The 21427-nt window shown below is 43.4% G+C and overlaps 1 protein-coding gene across 1 annotated transcript in view; it reads right to left on the bottom strand.

The window, feature by feature from the left end:
• The window catches only part of plxnb2b (plexin b2b), a gene marked incomplete at both ends in the record, with an annotated part of 194558 nt that extends 173386 nt beyond the window's left edge, over positions 1-21172 (bottom strand). The window contains 2 exons of the mRNA XM_080737057.1: positions 14223-14325; positions 21101-21172. Coding sequence (XP_080593183.1) covers positions 14223-14325; positions 21101-21172 — 175 coding nt within the window. The remainder of the gene's footprint in view (positions 1-14222; positions 14326-21100) is intronic.
• Positions 21173-21427: the final 255 nt, after the last annotated feature.

The raw sequence follows: 21427 nt of genomic DNA, 5'->3' as shown, positions 1-21427 counted from the left end.
TAAGAGAGTTACGTCACTTACGTCGACTCCCATAGTAAGCGTGGAAAGCCTATTTACTCTATGGTGGGAAGCTTACGCATGCGCACTTGCGCACGCATGGAGCCTGTTCTCATTCCTAGCTAGCCTCTGCTGCTCTTCAGCCCGTCCGCCCCCACTATAGCCGAGGTATTTTCAATCACTGGTAAGTAGACGAAATCACGTCTTTTTCACCCTTTTAACGCATTCACGCATTCACACATTCACGAGAGGCCCGTGAATGCGTTAAAAGGGTGAAAAAGATGTGATTTCGTCTACTTACCAGTGATTGAAAATACCTCGGCTATAGTGGGGGCGGACGGGCAGGACAGCAGCAGAGCCTCGATAAGAATGAGAACAGGCTCCATGCGACGCCACTTCCGGTCTGCGGCGAGTTCAAAGCGTGACGTAACTCTCTTATATACACTCTGGGGAGGAAGGCCCCACTCCATCCTGATTGGAGGAAAACCTGTCCCCTCCACCAAAACTGAAACTTTTCTCCTCACAGGGGATAAGGCTGAAGTCCAAACATGGACCAAACACTCTTTAGTAACTAGTATTATTATTTATTACCCATTTTGTTATTATTTGAATTAAATGAAATCACTTCCCTACCTTTAACCACTTGAACCACCCATGGCTTGCCTATTCTGAGAGAACGTTCGCCAAAAAATAAGCAGATTTACAAGCTCAAAACGCATTGTATGGGAAGGGAATAGTCAGAGAAGGCTATGTTTGTAGCCGGCATGTCACTCAGCCCGAGGGAGAAAGAGAGGAGCAGCACAAAGCAAATTTATGTTGCTACGCTGCTTATTTCTAACCTAAAATGTTTCTACTCCTCCCGACCAACACTCCCTGCTGACAGGTGCAGCCCCCCAGCCCGTAGGATTACATACAATGACCAATATCACCCTCCCCACCTGGCTTACAACACAGACCCATTTTTGTCTGAGCTTGTGTCCGGGTATAGCTCGTTTGGTAGAGCTCTCGACTTTGGACCACAAGGTCATGGGTATGATCCCGGGACCCACCAACTCAGCGTATGAGTAGCATGGCTTTGGTGTGGCAAGTTGTGCGGCAAGTACTGGGAGGTGATGTTAGGTAAAGGTGTGGCGCAATCCATCTCCCAGAGACTCCTGCGTATTAGCGGCTAATTAATACCGACAATAAGTCACTTCCGACCTATTTGTTGAAGTAAATTGGACTATTTTTAATTAAGTTATGACCAAAGGAGTTTGACCTTTGAAATGTGTAGTAAGTCAGGTATACCACTGTCCCACCTTTCCTGATAAAAAAGTGTAATTTCATTCATTTCCGTCTTATTGTTCCCATAAAGTTGCTAAAGTTGCCTCCCTGTTGGCATGGTGGGGTTAATGAGTGGAAAAATCATTTGTGCCTCTAATCACTCTAATTAAAGTGTAACCAACGGGGCTCAATATTGTGGCATTGAGTGGCCCGGTGTAACAGCGTGTGAATTAATGCTGACTAACTATGTACTCAAAAGGTCAGAGCTGGTGACAGCCTGGTCCCCCGACTGGAATAATCAATGCACTGTGTACTCTGTTGCAGGCACATGCACACATGGACATCAAAGGGGGCTTGAGCCCCTGCCCTTTTATCCGTCTGTAAAAAGTGCCCTCTCCAGACCAGGAATGCAGTTTTTACTATGCCTTTTTCCATGCCATATCCTGAAGGCAGCATTCAAGAGAATTGCCTTGTTCAAACTCTCCTGAACTTGAACTCTGCATCTTATGTTGAAAAACTTGCCCTCTTTGTGTACCGTTACGCCACATCTCCAGTATTGACTTGATTATGCTTAGTTCAGTGTGGAAATCAAGCATCGAAAATAGCCGACCTACAAGCGCAAGATGCGTTGTGAGCTTGGAGGTCTGCTATTTAAAATAGACGATTTACAAGCTCACAATGGGTCACGATGTAACACATTGTGAGCTTGTATAAATCTGCAATTTGTATACATTCGAAAACAAAACATTTTGACGCCAAATACTTTTGTATTTGAATACTGGTACTTTTACTTGTAACACTAGTGTATTTCTACACTGTGGTATTGATACTTTTACTGACATACAAAATGTGAGTATAGTTTCTTCCACCAATCTTCTAAACCTTTTCTGGATCAGAGCCCACTTGGAAAATCTCAAAAGCGTCTGACCACTTTTTTGTTGGCAATTATTTGGGGGCCCACTTGCAATATCTGCCAGTTAGCTGTCTAAGTGCCACAGCTCAGCATTTTGATCCATTTCTGTGCCATTTTTTAAAGTGTTTTGAAAATGATTGATGCTTTTTTCTTGCATTTTCCTCTCCTTTCCAACACTGGGCCCCCCAAGCACACCCTGGCTGTCCTCCTGGGGGCCGCGGGCCCCACGTTGAACACCACTGTTCTATGTAAAACGTGTCAATTCCCCTGCCACACATCTGGTAAATTAACAGTTTTGCCAGTGAATAGCGCAAGTGAGAAGCAATACTGTCAGGGGGGGGATAAAATATGAAAGGGGAATCACAGAGCATACAACGTGTTGCTGAATGCTGTACAGGAGCCAAGGTTATCTTGATACGAACGGGTCGGCGGCTGATTATTATTAAAAAGCTGAACATCAACAATTACCCTTGGCGGTGGATGTGTGAGTAAACTGTGCTCTTATGGACTTTGATAATGATACATTTATGCACACAGAGAGTATGTGCAGAGAGAGTACAGATTAGCGGAGTTTATCAGTCAGCCTCCCGTCCGCCCGAGCCAGGGTCATTTGGACAGCAGGCAAGCATTAATGCTACTGCTGTTGGCAATTACTTTGCATGATCATGTGTAACCTCACAAATCCATTTTTTACGGCATGGCGCGCCAACGGGGGCCAAGCCGTCTAGCGCAGGTTTTTGTCTGTGTCTCCGTCGGCCTCGTTCCGCATGTACTGTATCTGCGTCCTGTACAGTTCATAACAAGTATAATGTACTGTATCTGCGTCCTGTACAGTTCATAACAAGTGCAAGGCCAAGCTTCGTTGCAGGTTTCTTTCCCATTCTACCACAGATTTGACCTCGAGTCTCCTTACGCAAGTGCTGCTGAAAATGACTATTTGATCTACAGTTGAATAGACAAGTATAAAATGAAAAAGTAACGTGGTGTAGGGCATTAACCAAAAAGTTGACAAGTCGACTCACACCAGGGAAAGTCAAAAAGTAATTTGTATTTTTATTGTTTTTGCTCCATGTCTGCGTGTGTACAGCATTCAAACATTAGGATTGTTTATTGTCAAGGGCAGAATGATTCTCTCCTTATTATTCAATGATGCTGGTTGCAGTGTATTCTAATATTAACAAGCCTTATTAAGGGAGAAAGGATCGCTTTAGGCTATTCTATGAAGCCCAGAGGTAAATCATTTTCAGGATTTGTGTACATCTCAGTATTTGCCACTGAGATGTAGTGGAGCAGAAGTACTGCATAAAGTACCGCAGCTAGGAGGAAAGCATTCTGCTCGCATGGGATCCGCAGCGGCCTCGACAGCGAGGGTCATGCAGATGGCCCGGTGCATTGTGGGAGGTGAGCGTCTCTCCCGCCAGGACATGCTGTATACCAGTGATTCTCCCATAACTCTGAGAGTGTACAGATGGAACCAAATGGAACCTTAAAGCCAAGGCCCGCTGACACGCCCTGAAATTATAATAGCATGATATACAGTAGGTCATGTGGTCTCTCTGAAAACGGTCTGAAATAGTCTGAAACTCATGTCACAATGTAATCTTCCCCTCGCCCCCCAACAACAGCTGACCAGTACAGTAAGTAGTCTAAGTACAGTCAATTAATTTGATTGGCTTATAATTGTGCATTCTCAAAATGACATCATAAACAAATTAACTAATATTTTAAATTTACTTTTTAAAGTGACAGTACCCCTTTAGATGACAGTCCTACTTTAAGGGTCCATTTGGTTCCATCTGCACACTCTCAAGAGTTACAGACCTGTAAAGGGTCCATTTGGAAACGTTTCCTTGCGTGTGGTCTACGCGGTACTCTGCACTGATGCAAAAACTCAAATTCCCATAATCCTTCGGGAGAAGGATTGAAATGAAATGAAAACATCCATTTACAGCAAAGGGATTGCTGGATTTCTGGATAACCACTGCTTATCATACAACAAGCAGTGCGTTGGATGATTTCAGAAATGAACATATCAGGAATTACTTTGGGAAGCACACATGTATGGGGCACACAATTGCCAGATGGTGTGATTAATTGCTTCAGGCCAATTGCAACGCACCTGTCAATTGTGTGCCCCATACGTTTGTGCTTCCCAAACATCAACTGTTCCCAAAGGAAGTTTGCATATCGTTGTTGTCAGGTGAAAACCTTGTATGTCCAAAACCGTTCGTTTTGCATTTTAAAAATGATTTAAACTAGTGAAAACAGCCGATCTACAAGCACACAACGCCTCGCGGTGCGAGGCGTTGTGTGCTTGTAGATCTGCTGTTTTCACTACTTTTGTGCAACGGACGGCCTTGTACAATGAAGCAGGGCTTTACTTTGCGAAAGAACGTACAAATTTGAAACTTGGGAGATACAAGGTTTCCACCCGACAACGACGATATGTTCAGATCAGCATTGTCCGTGGAAAAGTGGAGATATTTTACTAAACACACGTTTTCTGCCAGAACTTTCAAATGGATATGAAAACTACAATATCTGACACAGTAATTACTTGGAGTGTACTCACCAATAATTGGTGTACTTCTCAATAATAGGTGAGTACACACGCAACGAGACACAAATAAAGGCCGCCGAGATCAGTCCACTAAACGAACGGGGATAGGACCGATCTATGGCTGTGTATATGGAATCCATGACATGTATGTCACATCACAGACATTCTAGGGCAGGGGTGGGCAACTTTGATGCTGGAGAGGGCCACTATATTTTAACGCAGACTCCAGGGGGCCACAATGCATATACAGTCAAAAATAGCAGATCTACACGCTCAAAACGCATCGCACTGCAACACATTTTGAGCTTCCTGAAAAGTATTCAGGAAAAGTATTTTTCTACTAGTCATCAAGATACTAATATACAGTAGACTGAAATAATTAAAGCTGGTCATGTTGGCACGTTTGGAATTATAACAGCTGAAACCAATAATATATCAGTATTGCTACGGGCCGCATTGACCATACATGAAGCTACGGTAGATAGCATTTTTAGGTTCTAGAAGTGTTTTACTGATTAGGTGCGTGGTCTACCTATGTTATTGTTTTTCCAGATTGATATTCCTATGCATTTTTATATTGTTGGCGACTTTAATATAAAGTGTAACCATTGTGGTTAATGTACTGACATATTATCTTGCTTATTATAGTGATGTGTTTCACCTCCTTATTCTAAATCGCTTTGGATTAAAAGCGTCTGCTAAATGCCTAAACTGTAAACTGTGAAGATGGGGGCCGCATGTGGCCCCCGGGCCGCCAGTTGCCCATGTACTGTATGTTCTAGGGCCATTACCACCCCAGCCATAACCTGATAACCATGATGCTTCCATCTGGCAGACAGTAGCGCTGTATCAAAGCACTGTATCAAAAACATAATGGAAAGACTAAGGACAAATAGGCTGTCAGGCTGCTAGACAGCCACTGAGCCCTGGCTGCCTGGCTGCCGCCCATGTCAGTCCCAGCGACACAGTCCGTTACTCAGGGACAGGGGCGTCACACTCAATGGGACTGAGTTACCAGGGCCCAAGGTGGAGGGGCCTTATTTATTGTATACTTTAGCTATTGAAAAATAGCAGCCATTTTTTCAGAAAACATTTGTAACTAAAATTTTGCTTCTGGGGGGTCCCTGGAACAAAATATTTTGAGATGGGGGTCTGTGGCCAAATATGTACATATCATTTTGGGGGTCCTTCACATGAAGATGTTTGAGCACCACTGACATAGAAACATAGATTTTACCAAAAACCTTAGAAGGATTTAGAAGACATAGAATCGGGTCAAAAATATTCAAAGACTTGCACAAATTTTCTAGATTTTTCCAAAGCTGATCTACAAGCTCGCAGTGCGGCACTCGGTGCCGCGCTGTGAGCTTGTATATCTGCTGTTTTTCAATAGTTAAAGCACAAAATAATGCGTAATAATGCGTTCCCAGTCTAAATGGGTTAAACCCCCTCCCCCATGAAGAACATTTATGCGGGGCCCGCAGTGAATCCTTGTACCCAGGGCCCAGAATATGGTGTGACACCCCTGCTCAGGGACTATCACTGACTGTATGACATGTCTGTGAATACCCTTCACTACCATTACATGTGCATTACTTCATCTTTCCTTTTTTTCCCACCTTAAAGGACAACTTTGTTTTTTTAAAACGAGGGTTCATATTTTAGATAGTCATTAGAGAAAAGAAAGGATAAGTGTTAAAATGTTTTCATTTATTCTTTCTATCGTTTTAGTGATTTTAACAATTTTGATTTGCATGCATGCCCCCAGGTTGGTGGCTAAATATGTATTTTAGATACAATAAGCCCATTCCCAAGATGCACTGCAATCTTTCATGGGCAGATGTGACTTATGCTGGCTGGTATAAATAGTAAAAAAGAAATTGTCAGCTTATTGTTTCTAAAAAGACATATTTAGCCACTTGTACGCATGCCCCCAACCACTGAAAATAAAAATACTAAAATGGCTAAAGCGATAGAAAGTAGTAAATGAAAACATTGATCTTTTCTTTTCTCTAATTACAATCTAAAATATGAACCCTTGTTGAAAAAAAATAAAGTTGTCCATTAAACTTTGCCAATGAATTCCTCACACTAGGCTACTCCTCCCGCTCAGCATTCCCCGCTGCCCATAGGAGTACACGCAGTGACAAGGAGCCCCTTTGTTATCGAAAGTGCTAAGCGTTGTGAGGGCCTTATTGTTCATAATCAGAAGGTGTGGGAAGTCTGATGTTCTTGGGAGCATAATACAGTACACGACTCTGATTGTGAATATACTCCATTCCCACACATTTAATTTGTGATATTCGTGATAAGGGATGTTTATCACTTGCAAACGAGACTCAGGTACTCTGACTTATGATTATTATTTTTTTGTACACCAGATTGTTTTGTTATGTATTTTTTTACATTCTCCTTTCCTTATGATCATCTTTTGTAAGTGCAATTCATGGAAGCTTGTGCAGATTTTTTTTTCCACCCCATGCTTTGATGTGACAATAAACTGAGGTAAGGCTGAATAAACGCTTTCAACGATTTACATTTTAAGATGTCAGCTATTATTATGTGGTGCTTTGTAGCCAGTTAAACAGATAACTATGCGAGATAACGTTCAGTTACACAGGGAAGCCACGCCATTATAATAATAGCTCATATTTATATAGCGCCTTTCTACTCTAAGTCACTCATTAGACTGCGTCCTGTTTTATTTAGACTTGGTAAAGTCTGTAGTCGTGTAGCTGGTGTCTTCACAACCCCGGAGCAAAGTGTGAACAAATGTTTAACTTCGCCATCTGTTAGTCTACATCTTGCATCTGTGTGTGTGCAAGGTTAAAAGGCAGGCGATGATAAACATGACATTTCATTGTGATCGGCTCATGCTCTTATGCGGGGGTTTTAATTGATTTGAATTATTATGGATCAAATTGTCAAAAACCACTAAGACAGGGGTCTTCACGTCTTCAGGCAGAGGACCCCTTAGTTGAGAGAGAGATGAAGCAGGGACCCCCACAACCTTTTCATATATTCCATATAGTTTCATCGTTTGACAGCACAATCGCCAGTGTATTTTGGATTCATGTCAATTTGTGTTTTCAGATATTTAACTACTTGAACCGTCAATACTTAATAAACTTGACCTTTCACTCTGTACTTAGTCTGCTCTTTTTCCCCTCTACACCAGACCTCTTTGCAGAAAATAGCCAATCTACCAGCTTGAAGATCTGCTATTTTTGGCTAAAGTTCTCAGAATATGGGCACTAGGGATCAAGTGGTTAATATAAAAAAGGAGATTTTCTTTTTTTCCTATCACACAAAGATTTGGAGGACCCCCTGTGGTAACTCTGAGGACCCCCTAGGGGTTCCGGACCCCCTGTTGAAGACCCCTTAATTAAATCCAATGGAACACAGGTTCATTTCTTTTTCTCCATTTCCTGAAAAGTAATAGTTTCGATCATACAAGGTTTCCACCCGACAGCGGCGATCACGTACGCCCTGTGTCACAAATTGAGTTCATTCACAGCACCAAGCGCCTGCCTGATCCCCTCCGAAAGAAATCAGCGACGGTAGTAGATTTAGATTCCCATCCTGCAGTGCCAAAGCCACACTGATGGCTTTTTCAAATCACCGCGAGGAACGTTACGAGTGGGAGTGTGGGCATATTTATTTTGTTTTTATCGACAGTATATCATTAACAAGAAAGAGTTCACCCCCAGTAATAATAATCATGCGACATGGATTGATGTGTGTGTGTGTGCGCCCTGTGGGAGGATATGGGGAAGAGAGAAGATGGAGATAACGGGAAGATCAGGCTTGAAAGAAACAGTGAGATAAAGGGATATAGACTAGACGGGGACAGAGTAAACAATCATCAACATAGGAAATAAGGCTGAGAATGAGCTTCTGTCGCTCAGCGGTGAAACAAGGGGTAGGGGAAAAAAAAGGCAATTCTACGGCCAGAACTTGCCCACTAGCAATAATATCTGGCCATGGAACTACATGTTATATAAAATTGCGTTGCAGATTAAACTATTTCATAGATAATAGATACCTTCATAGACTGGTTTAACAGCACTGTCATCAGTGCATGTTAGATTCGTGTTAATGTGTATTATGTTATGAGTTATGTATTGAGTTCAATCTGTGTTTTTAGATATTTTAGTATTTCAGCATGCTACAAAGCATCATATGATGCATTTTGCATCATATGATGCATTAGATGATGCAATATCATGCTACAAAGCATCATATGACCAGTTGTAGCATGCTGAAATACTAAAATATCTAAAAACACAGATTGAACTAAAAAAATAACTCGGTTGTCCCAGAGGTGAACCGGTCCTTTAACTCTGTACTTGGGTTAGGGTTAGGGTAATAGACAATCTACAAGCTCACAGCGGCTCGCAGCGCGAGGCGTTGTGAGCTTAGTAGATCTGCACTTAGTAGATCTGCACTGGCCAATGTCCTCCTCAGAATAGGGATGCTAGGGTTCAATTGCCTAACGTAAAAACAAAGTTCCTATCACACAAAGATTTGATGGCCTCCCTGTCTTAACTCTGAAGAGCCACCTGTTGAAGACACCTGCCTTAGAAAATATGTTTTGATCATATGAAATAAACAAAGAAACTATTTTCTTTCTCAATCTTCTTTTTCTTTTTTTTAGGCTATAATGTCCCCACCTGAAGAAAGCAAAAACACTTTGTTCAATGTTGAGAGTGTGTCATACACCAGAGTTATAAGTAGCTGCACGCAGGTGTCGCACACATTCTGCCACGCCCTTGTGAGCTTGCCGATCGACAATTCTTACAGTCACACATCCGAGGAAGGCCTGCTAAAAAGAATCAATAATCAATTAATTTCTTAAATTAGCCTTTGATTATGTTCTGGCCCGCCATCTAATGGCACAAAAAAGAAAAGGAAAAAAATGACTGGCCGGGTGCCAGACTTACTCGCCGACCCTCAGAGAGACTTGCACGCGCAGGAGGGGAATTTATCTCTGACAGACAAGTGAGGGCGTCGGGAGGAAACGTGATTGATTTTCGTGTCATTTTTCCACAGAAGATTCTGTCTGCGCTCTTATTTAAGTAAATAAACATGTAACAGCAAAACCACTTTAACGAACACCTGTCTGCGATCAGTCATGCGACGCACTTAGGTAAATGTTGTGCTTGTGAAAAACTAGCGGGCAGATGGCGGCCGAGCTGCCAGCGTGGTCTGGGCACCGTGGCGTCCTCCCCATTACCTCCAGCCAGCTGTGGAGAATGGTACCGCTACCGCTGGCAACGCGGCGGCTCCTGCCAAAAGCCAACGGCCAGATCTTGATCAGTGAAGTAAAGTAACTAAGTAGGTTTACTTAAGTACTGTAATTTCGGTACTTTTACTTCTGCTCCACTACATCTCGGAACCAAATACTGTACTTTTACTCCACTACATTTATTTTAAAATCTTCAGTTACTAGCTACATTGCAGATATCAATGATTATATTATAAAACATACATTAATCAACTTTAGCTCTATTTTGTGCCTAGGCTATTTGAAAATAGACGATCTATACAAGCTCAACAAAAAGAGTTTGTAGATATGCTATTTTCAAACATTTTTGTACATTTACCTTTTGGTACTTTAAGAATATTTTGATGCCAATACTTTCGTACTTTTACATTTTGAATTCCTGACTTTTACTTGTAACAGAGTACATCTACATTGCAGTATTGGTACCGGTATGGTACCAGTAGCACCGTGGCAGCTCGGTCCGGTTTGATATTTTGGTGTCACGGTTCGATACTTTTTCGACACAAAAAATAAACAGAAATGTCCTTGATTTATAAATGTACTTTTATAACTACATATTTCTTTGTTTTAACTTTGAACAATACGGGACCCAACCTCTAGTGTAGTGGTTCTCTAAGTGGGCTCTGCAGGCCCCTTGGGGTCCTTGAGGGGGTTCCAGGGGAATGTGGATGTGTGGAGTGGTATTGTATTGTATTGTTCGGTACAGGGTCTTTCGGTTCGGTACAGCGTCTTTCGGTTCGGTATTCGATATTTGGTTCGATATGTTGCACCCCTAGAAGGCAGGGTTTCTCAAAGTGGATGCCGTCATGGCTAGGGATGTCCTGATACCACTTTTTTGCTGACCGAGTACAAGTACGAGTACTTCATTTTGAGTACTCGCCGATACCGAGTACCGATACGAGTACAATTAATAATACAAAATGTCTTTAAATTACGTTTTTTTTTTTTCTTTTTTTTTTTTTATCAGATGTTCCTCACTTTCTGGCTGTATATAACACATTAAATTGCATTGCTTTCCCAGAACATGGCACAACTGCCACACATTTCACTTTTTTTGAAAATTCCTGTACTGTGCATGATCTTCTAGATCTGCTATGCTCAAACATTCTGTATTTTTACTTTTGATACTTTAAGAGAGAGAGAGAGAAAGGCGAAGTGGCGGAACACACAGGGTACTCGGGCGCTTTGTGAGCAGTATCGGACGAGTACCGATACCGCAAAATAGGCCGGTATCGGGGCGAGTACCGATACCACGAGTACCGATACCGCATCCCTAGTCATGGCACCCTAGGGTGCTGTGACGCAAGCCCAGGGGTGCCTCAGAATACTTATACTTATTAGTCATGGCCTATTCAGAGCATGTTTGAAAAAAACTAAACATGGAAACCCATTTTTGCTAATCAGATTGGAACCACGTTCCTAGGTGGTTTTGAAATGCAATTCAAGTCAGATTTTCAAAAACGTGTCTTAGGCTGCACACTCAAGACACCGGAGACAGATTTATATTTAAGCATTACTCATGCCTACTGTACGTTGTTATGTTACCACGGCAACCGATGCAGAAAGGCTTATGCACAATTCCGATCGATAACGTGCAAATAACAGCGTGGACAGTCAGCCTTAAAGATCATATCTGAGGAACACATTTGATTTGCCTGCCATATGATTGAACAAAGCCTATAATATTCACGAACAGAGATCTTTCTCTGCCTGCACGGAGGTCTTAGATTGCAGATATTCACCGTTGTTAATAACAAATTCTTCTGTACAGGTATTCCAAAGCGTAGGCGCGTCTCCTGCACTTCTACTTCAAAGACCAGTATTGTACGTTTTTACGTTGGCTGGCAAGGAAATGGCAAGCAACAGTTTTTCCCTCCTCAAGCTGTATAATCGTGCACAAATTCTTACCTCGGCTCACCTTTAAAAACAACACAGCGACATGTCTTAAATTATGACATTTTACCAACCCACGTAACTTCATTAAAGCTGTTATACACTGCCTGGTGGTAAATGCCACGTCAGGTATGATTCAAAAGAAAAGCCTTTGTGTGCAGCAGAGCTTCCTCATATGACACCGGTAAAAAAACATGTACTTTAAATCTGCAACATAGTTAAGAGTTTCCTTAACTTCTTCACAAAGCGTACAGTACTTATCAAGTTATCATTGCTGACGTATGGCTGAAACCTTGTATCTCCATATTTAAAACATTTTCGATTTTTTTGTAGTTACTATCAAAACCTCCACCGGCTGTCAGTCTGTCAGTCAGTCAGTCAGTCAGTCAGTCAGTCAGTCAGTCAGTCAGTCACGTCACATCACACTTCTCACCCCTTCTCATATCTCCGCCACCGTTGCCCCTATCAATGCCAAAGTTTTCACACACACTCCTTGGCTGCCAAACCACAACCTCCACCCCTCATTTCTCACATGGCCCTCTTCTAGCGCCACCATGAGGCCGATTCTTGCAAAACACATTTTTGGACACTGCTCCTACAGATTTTAAAACCACTGTTCACAGGGGTGTCGCACCAAATTCTGGGCCCTGGGTACAAGGATTATTCACTCCCATTTCGTGCTTTAACCATTGAAAAATAGCGGATACTGTATACAAGCTCACAGCGCGAGCTTGTAGATCTGCTATTTTTTTTAAATCATCAAATTTGTGCAAGTCTTTGTATATTTCAAAACCTTCAAAGGTTTTTGGAAAAACCTATGTTTCTATGTCAGTGGTGCTCAAACCTTTTCATGTGAAGGAACCCCAAAATGATTACCCATATGAAAATATTTAGTTGCAGGGACCCCCCATAAGAAAAATTTGAGTTACAAATGTAAAAAAATACATTAAAAGATTTGCACACGTTTTCATGACTTTTCAAAAATAGCAGATCTACAAGCTCACAGCGCGGCACGAGTGCCGCGCTGCGAGCTTGTAGATCTGCTATTTTTCAATAGCTAAATAATTAAGGCCCCTCCACCTTGGGCCCTAGTAACTCAGTCCCCCCCCCCCCCCCCCAGTGTGTGACGCCCCTGACTGTTCATAAGATGTTTCCACCCGGCAGTGATGATATCCATCTCTCAAAAATCTTTCAAGTTCATGCATGTCTAGTAGTCCCTTGCACGGTTTGAAAGGCTTTTCAGACAGAATGTAACGGTCTCCTGGGGCGGCGTGTAGTGGTGTCGGGAGGAAGAGGAGCATTTCAGAGCAAAGAGCCATGGCCTTTCTACTCAGAATGTTGCCCTGTTAGCTGCAACAACCATAAGTCAGCTTGTAGTCAGCTACAAACGTGGGCGCCCGGGGAACCCCCAGGGGTCTAGAAGGGGTTCCAGGGGGTCCCCAGCCAAATGAGTTAATATAGCATCGAAATCAGGTCAACCACTTTAAACCCCATATACAGCATCGTCTGTTTGACAATAGCCGAATTATAAGCTCAAACATGTCTTTTTTTGTGACGATATGTTGCTATGTACTGTACTGTACATAGCAACAAGAACCCCAAAAAGGGGTTCCTGTCCTGAAAGGTATAGTTACAATTTAGGGGTTCCCGTCCTAAATGGGTTAAACCAGGGGTCTTGAACCTTTTTAGGCCAAGGACCCCTTAGTTGAGAGAGAGATGAAGCAGGGACCCCCAAAACCTTATCATAGATTCCATATAGTTTCATTGTTTGACAGCACGATCCTCAGTATATTTTGGGTTCATGTCAATGTGGGTTTTCAGATATTTAAACCCTCAATACTTAATAAAATGTACCTTTCACTGTACTTAGTCTGCTCATTTCCCCCTCCAAAGCTCTTTGCCAAACATAGCCGATCTACAAGCTCACAGCGCCTCGCAACGCCTCGCAGCGCGAGGCGTTGTGAGCTTGTAGATCGGCTATTTTTGGCTAAAGTTCTCAGAATATGGACGCTAGGGTTAATATAAAAAAGGGGGAAAAACTAGTTTCTATCACACAAAGATTTGGAGGACCCCCTGTAGTAACTCTGAGGACCCCCTAGGGGTCCCGGACCCAGTGTTGAAGACCCCTGACCTAAGAGTACCGCTGCAATGTGTGAGAGCTGACTGTCCAGGACAACACCAAGGCTCTTGAATGAGAGCTGACAACACCAAGGCTCTTGAATGAGAGCTGACAACACCAAGGCTCTTGGCTGTTGGAACCAAAGCCACCAGGGAGTTGTGATCATCCTACATGACGAGACAGGACTTACCGGGGAAGAAGAGCAGCTCGGTCTTGTCTGGGTTCAGCTGGAGGTGGCGAGAGGACATCCACTGTGAGACGTCAGCCAGACATGTAGCGATGCGCTCTTCCACCTAAGTGGCAGAGAGGGGGGAGAGGGGGTGGGAGGACAGTTGAGTGTCATCGGCATAACAGTGATAGAAGCGCTTATGAGCAGAAATTATACAGAGCCAAAACATTTAGTGTACAGCAGGGGTCGGCAATTAGATTTGGCCATGGGCCAATTCTTTTCTAAAGCATTAGATGGCGGGCCAGAACAACATAATGAAAGGATAATTTAAGAAATTCATAGTTAAACAATGTTACTGGAACTCCCAAGACAGACTGCCTTACAAGACATAGGCGTCTGTGATAAAAACAGGGGGAAAACAAGTGTTTTTCCCCCCTTTCTATTTGCAAATATTGATGGACTGATGTAGTGGAGCCTATAGTCATTTTAATGATTAGCCTAAATTGACTACTTTTATGTTCATAATTATTATTCCCTTCTTCTCTGCTGCCAGTCGTAGGCTACATCACCACCTAGGCCTACATATAGGCCTAAGCATGATTCATAATAAATCACTTTACACATCTCACAATTCTGTGCAGCACATTGTGAGTTTGTAGATTTGTTCACACAAATCCTGTACAGGGGTGCTCAGATACAAAAATATTTTCAGACGAGAGACTGCGACGAAATACATACATTCTGGGGTTCTTGACATAACAATTTGCAATTTACAATGTAGGCATTTAGCAGACGCTCTTAATCCAGAGCGATTTACAATAAGCAAAGACAGCACAAGGCAAATACCGTACATGGAATGCATTGACATAATAATCTAGGATCATAAGTAAACCAAGAACAGCAGAATATCCAACAATCTATAATCTGTACATTGAGATTATACACGCTATAGGATGCCATGTCAACAATGAGCTGCATGCATCTGTCTACATAACCTGCTTATCTTAATGACATCTTAGCCTCTGCATAAACCTGCCAGGTCGCCGAGGCCAGGGCAAGCGCTACGGCAGTGGTGTAAAGTAGCTACAGTAAGTACATTTTCTTAAGTAATGTGCTTAAGTACAATATTGAGGTATTTGTACTTTACTTGAGTATTTCCAATTTCCAATACTTTTACTTTTACTCCACTACATCTTGGATCCAAATGTTGTACTTTTACTTGACAACATTTATTTTATATTTTGGTATTGAAAAATAGCAGCGCAGCGCGGCAGATCTGCTATTTTTTGAAAAGTAGTGAAAATGTGTGCAAATCTTTGAATATATGTATTTTTAAGCGAACATTTGTAACTAATTTTGATTCTGGGGGGTCCCTAGAACTAAATACTTTGAGATGGGGGTCCGTGGCCAAATACATATCATTTTGGGGGTCCTTCACATGAAAAAGTTTGAGCACCACTGACATAGAAACATTTTTTTTTTCAAAAAAACCTATGTTTCTATTTCAGTGGTGCACACAAATTTTCACGATTAAAAAAAAATTAGCAGATCTACAAGCTCGCTGTGAACTTTTATATCTGCTATTTTTCAATAGCTAAAGCACAAAATAATGTTCCCAGTCTAAATGGGTTAAACCCCCTCCCCCTATGAAGAACATTCACGGGGGGCCCGTAGTGAATCCTTGTACCCAGGGCCCAGAATTTAGTGTGACACCCGTGGGTGAGTCGATTACAGCGGACAACTGGGAGTGAGTCTGCAGTTGTAACTGCGATGGGGAGGTTGTTCCACAGTTTGGGAGCTTGACATGAAAAGGTTTGAGAACAAATGAACAACAACAACCAGGCTGAATCTCACTGGCTGCTGCTGCAAATAAGAAGAAAAAAAAAAGAAAAGAAAAAAAAGAAAGAAAAAAAGAAACAGACTCCACGCTAAGTTTTCCCTCCAACCACTTTCAGTCCCAGAGAGACACCGCCCGGCAGCCCCTGTGGGAACATTCAAAAACACAGCTGGCCATTTTTTTCTTTTACCACCTCCATCCATTAAAAAAAAAAAAATAAATAAACTTTTATAATCAAAAATGCAGCAGCAGGAGACTCTTTCAAAACAAGGCGACTCGCGAGACCAACTTCTCTCCAGGCGGTTCGTTTAGGGTCAGGATAAGTGCGTAACGGTATAGGCGGGGAGAGGTGAACGCGGGGGCGAAGCGACCAGCCTGCGTGGGTTTTACTGACTGCCAACGAAGTTACCGTATTTTTGTACATTATGTGCAAGTATTGTACGGTATGTAGAGGGTGTACTAAAACTGTGACGAAAAATTATGGTTGACTTTTCAAGTCACTTTGTGTTTGGCTGCACCCGGGTGTTCTGCTCTGAAAATTGCAAATCTACAAGCTCACAACGTGTCGCACTACGACGCGTTCAAGGTTCATCGCCATGCCGGCTTGTGGTGGCGGGCGTGTGGAGAGGGTGGGCTTAAGAGGAGGAGGGGGCGTGCAGTAGATAGTGATGGTTGCCATGGCAATGATGGGAGTCAAGGGATCAGGAGGTTAGATTAAGGGCGGCATAGCTGAATGGTTAGGGAGCCCCGCCTGGGGAAACGGAGCCCCCGGTTTGTCCCAGGTTCGATTCCAGGCCAGGGTAGCAATGTCGATGTGTGTCCCTGAGCAAGACTCCTAACCCCCTAATTGCTCACGCTCTCCTTGTGGGCAGCGAATCAGCTGGGTTGGGCTGAAAATACTGAATTTCCCTCGCGGGAGGAAATAGGTATCTATTTATTAGATCAGACATGGCGTGTGTGTGTGTGTGTGTGTGTGTGTGTGTGTGTGTGTGTGTGTGTGTGTGTGTGTGTGTGTGTGTGTGTGTGTGTGTGTGTGTGTGTGTGTGTGTTCCCTCGGCTAGCTTGCGTGAGGCCGGGCCACGCATGGATGATACACCCAGTGCTTATGATTACTGTGGACAGACAGCGGCTCTGGTAACGTGCGTGTGTGTGAGTGTGTGTGTGTGTGTGTGCGCGTGCGCGTGGCTGTGCATCCCCATCTCAAGCTGGAAACTCATCTAGCTTAAGCCTCCGCCTGGCGCCAAAATCCTCCTACCCGGCTTCTTCATGAGTGACAATCTTCTGTCACACTGGGGCCTCTCTCCTACTCCTCTACAGCAAACACTACTACAGCACAACAAAATGAAAGCCGGGCTCGAGTTGAGTGCATCTAACAAGACGAGGGGGTTGAAAAGCGAGCCCCGGCTGAGCGAGAACGTGTCACGAAGGCCGAAACCTTTAATAAATGGATGCATCACCTCCCTATTTTCCTCGCCTCCACAATCAATAAGTTATGTACATCAACATAGGGGTTGCAGGCCATGTGTTATGCAGCGAGGCATCCTGCTGGATCAAATCAATGGGCATGTCTGCTTCTATGAGAAAAGCCTTGAATATCATCACCCGCTGATCAACTCGCACTTGGAATTTTCATGAGAACGACCACTAACTCCAGCTTCTCTCCCCATGAGTGGTTAGAAATCGCTGATCTGAGAAGCTTAAAACACGCCACGATTCACCATGCGTTGTTACAGTTTACAGTTTAGGCATTTAGCAGACGCTTTTAATCCAAAGCGACTTACAATAAGCAGGTAATACATCACCATAATAAGCAAGATAATATGTCAGTACATCAACAACAATATAACAAATGCATAGGAATATCAATCTACAAAAACAATAACATAGGTAGACTATGCACCTGATCAGTAAAAACCGTTTCTAAAACCTAAAAATGAGACAATGAGTGTTACAGTAATGTTATGGGTCTTAGGTGGAGTCTGAAGAGGTGCGTCTTCAGTCCACGGCGGAAGCTAGGGAGTGAGTCTGTAATTCTAAGTGCGACAGGGAGTTTATTCCACAGTTTGGGGGCCAGGAGAGCAAATTGTCTAGGACGAGTGGATTTTTGTCCCGGGGATTTTAGCGAGGGTTCTGTCAGCATCCCTGTGTTGGCTGATCTGAGCGAACGGGTGGGGGTTGCGCGCTTGTGGAAACAAAAGTGGCAAATACTGTTTTTTAAGTGTTTTGTGTACATTTTCTGCTTATAATGACATGCCTCCAAAAAAGGGATATTATAGGCTAACAGGGTCAATGTGGTTAAATGTTTGTTTGGAATTAAAAGTGCAAATTGGATGGCCGCGAGCAGGCTGGAGCCCAGTTTTGGCAGGGGGTACAAGGAAGGCGTGACTGTGCGTGCGTGCACTGCGTTTTAAATGCCAGACTTTTTCTTGTAACAGAGTATTTCGAGATTGTGGTATTGATACTTTTAATGCCAGTGCTTTTTCACCACTGGTTGGGGCATAGCATCAGATTGTGCGAGTCAGACACTCACACACTCTGGAGGAGAGACACATAAAAGTGTGTTTCTGTACAGGGACGTGCTGGCCACTGGGAAAAAATGTCGGCCTTCGTTCCATTTTGGGGGCTGGGCGTCAAAAAAAAGTAAATCGTCTCTGTTGGGCAGAAACCTCGTATCTCCAAGTTTCAAATTTGTATTTTTTTTTTCGCAAAGCAATGCCTTGCTTCATCATACAAGGCCGTCGCACAAAAGTAGTAAAAACAGCAGATCTACAAGCACACAACGCCTCGCGGTGCGAGGCGTTGTGTGCTTATAGATCGGCTGTTTTCACTAGTTTAAATCATTTTTAAAATGATAAATACAAAACAAACGGTTTTGGACGTACAAGGTTTCCACCCGACAACGACGAAATATAACTCATGTAATTGGCCCACTGGCTTGTCACTTGTCATGATCTGAAATGGCAAATCTTTGAGTAGCAGCAGCAGCGCTATAGAGAGAGATCTCTCTCCATAGAGCGCAATGAGGGCCTCTGCAACTCTTTTTCCCGGGCTGAATCAGGGGCCCAGCACGTCCCTGGAGTCAGACACTCACACACTCTGGAGGAGAGACACATAACAGTGTGTTTCTGTAACACTCACACACAGAGAAAGGGAGGGTGTCTCACATTACTGTGGCTAAACAAAACAAAACAAATCAGACACAACCGAACCGAAACCATATCGGCGCCGCTGGGATACAATCCTCGTCCTATTAGGGTGAAGAAGCCTGATGGAGTTCATCGGGGGGGTCAAGGCAGGCCGACGTTACAACATTTGTTTTCGCAAAAACCTAAATCTAATCCTGAAAATGTCATGAAAAGTTCCACTCCAGACCCTCGCGGAGTCACGATCGGTATGGATGAGGGATAGGGGGAGTGATTTCAGCTAAACCTACAATCCAATTTCCAATCTGTTCCAGGTTCCGCATGTCCGCCTGCGAAAACAGTAATTATCACGTACTATATCCCGGGCATATCCCTAACCCCTTATCATAACAATCATCTTTCTTTTTTTATTTATTTTCAAACTCCACAGCCTATCTAAATGACTGATATGGCTACCTGGTTCTGAATAGAGATTTCTTTGGATTTACTGTGGATGTGGGAGGACCAATGACCTTGGGCTAGCTCCAGGGGTGTTGCACCAAATTCTGGGCCCTGGGTACAAGTATTCACTGCGGGCCCCCCATGAATGTTCTTCATAGGGGGAGGAGGGGGTTTAACCCATTTAGACTGGGAAGTGGGAACGCATTATTTTGTGCTTTAACTATTGAAAAAATAGCAGGTCTACAAGTTCACAGCGAGCTCGTAGATCTGCTATTTTTTTTAAATCAAGACAATTTGTGCAGTCTTTGAATATTTCAAATCCGTCTGTGTTTTTGTTTTTTTTAAACAAATGTTCTATGTAAGTGACACTCAAACTTTTTCATGTGAAGGACACCCAAAATGATATGTATTTGGCCTCATCAAAAAAAAAATAGTTCCAGGGAATTTTTAGTTACAAAAGTTCGCTTAAAAAATATATTTAAAGGTTTGCACACAGTTTCACGACAAGCTCACAGCGCGGCACTCGGTGCCGCGCTGTAAGCTTGTATATCTGCTATTTTTCAATAGCTAAAGTATAAAATAAATAAGGCCCCTCCACCTTGGGCCCTAGTAACTCTTTCCCCCCTCTTGTGACGCCCCTGGCTAGCTCAACAGATCTTCCTATCTAGCGGGGCCCTGGTTCGGATGTTCGGGGCTTGTTTGCCATTCAGCACATGCTTGAGGTTCACGAATCAGTGATTGCGTGGCTGTCGGCGGGGATTACGGGCGCAGGCTTGGGTAGCTTTTCATTTGACTACAACATCTGAAAAGAAAACACGCCCACCCCTCGAGCAGAAAAGACCCATCTGCCTCATGTATATGAAAGCATGCGTATAACCTGTATACTATATCGTCGTTGACGGGTGGAAACCTTGTATGTCCAACACCGTTCGTTTTGTATTTATAATTTTAAAAATGAACTAAACTAGTGAAAATAGCGGATCTACAAGCACACAACACCTCACACCGCGAGGCGTTGTGTGCTTGTAGATCGGCTGTTTTCACTACTTTTGTGCAACAGCCTTGTATGATGAAGCAGGGCTTTACTTGGTGAAAAAAACGTACAAATTTAAAACTTGGAGATACGAGGTTTCTGCCCGACAGTGAAGATATATACGGGGGCATCTGTATTCTGTTGTGTAAAGCAGCAGCTTTGAATGAATACAAATGCCTTGCAGCTCATATGAATCTCCTATGAGTGGTCGTGTTCTATATCGAGACGAATCCGCAAGCTCACGGCGCACGGCGCTTACAGCGCGACGTGTGAGCTTGTAGATCTGCTATATGCAGCACAGGGTAACTAAGCAAGCGTAACAGTCTGCCCGAAGTTGAAGGATGCATCATCAAACGGCCTCGGGCGATATATAACACCAGCATGACAATTTTGTACGGCTATAATATGTTTAATATCTAAGCTCTTTATCCTATAAACGGCGTACACAGTGTGATTTTTGTTGGATGCTGCGGAAGGAGGAGGAGGAGTGGGGCTGGAAATCCTCTTTTGCTTTCATCTCTCGGTCAGCGCAGCGGCGGAGATGGACAGAGAGAGCTCAGACAGCATGACGAGGAAGGGCTGATGAAGACGGGGAGGAGAGAAATGGACAGGGGCGTCACAAGGGTTGGGGGGGGGGGGGGGGGGTAGTGGGACTGAGTTACTAGGGCCCAAGGTGGAGGGGCCTTAATTATTTTATACTTTAGCTATTGCAGATATACAAGCAGATATACAAGCTCGCAGCGCGGCACCGAGTGCCGCACTGTGAGCTCGT

The sequence above is a fragment of the Nannobrachium achirus genome (genome assembly GCF_963921795.1).
Source record: "Nannobrachium achirus genome assembly, chromosome: 11".
In the NCBI taxonomy this organism is placed as follows: Eukaryota; Metazoa; Chordata; class Actinopteri; order Myctophiformes; family Myctophidae; genus Nannobrachium; species Nannobrachium achirus.
Note: the sequence above shows the minus strand (reverse complement) of the source record. Positions and strands in the feature narration are given on the sequence as shown.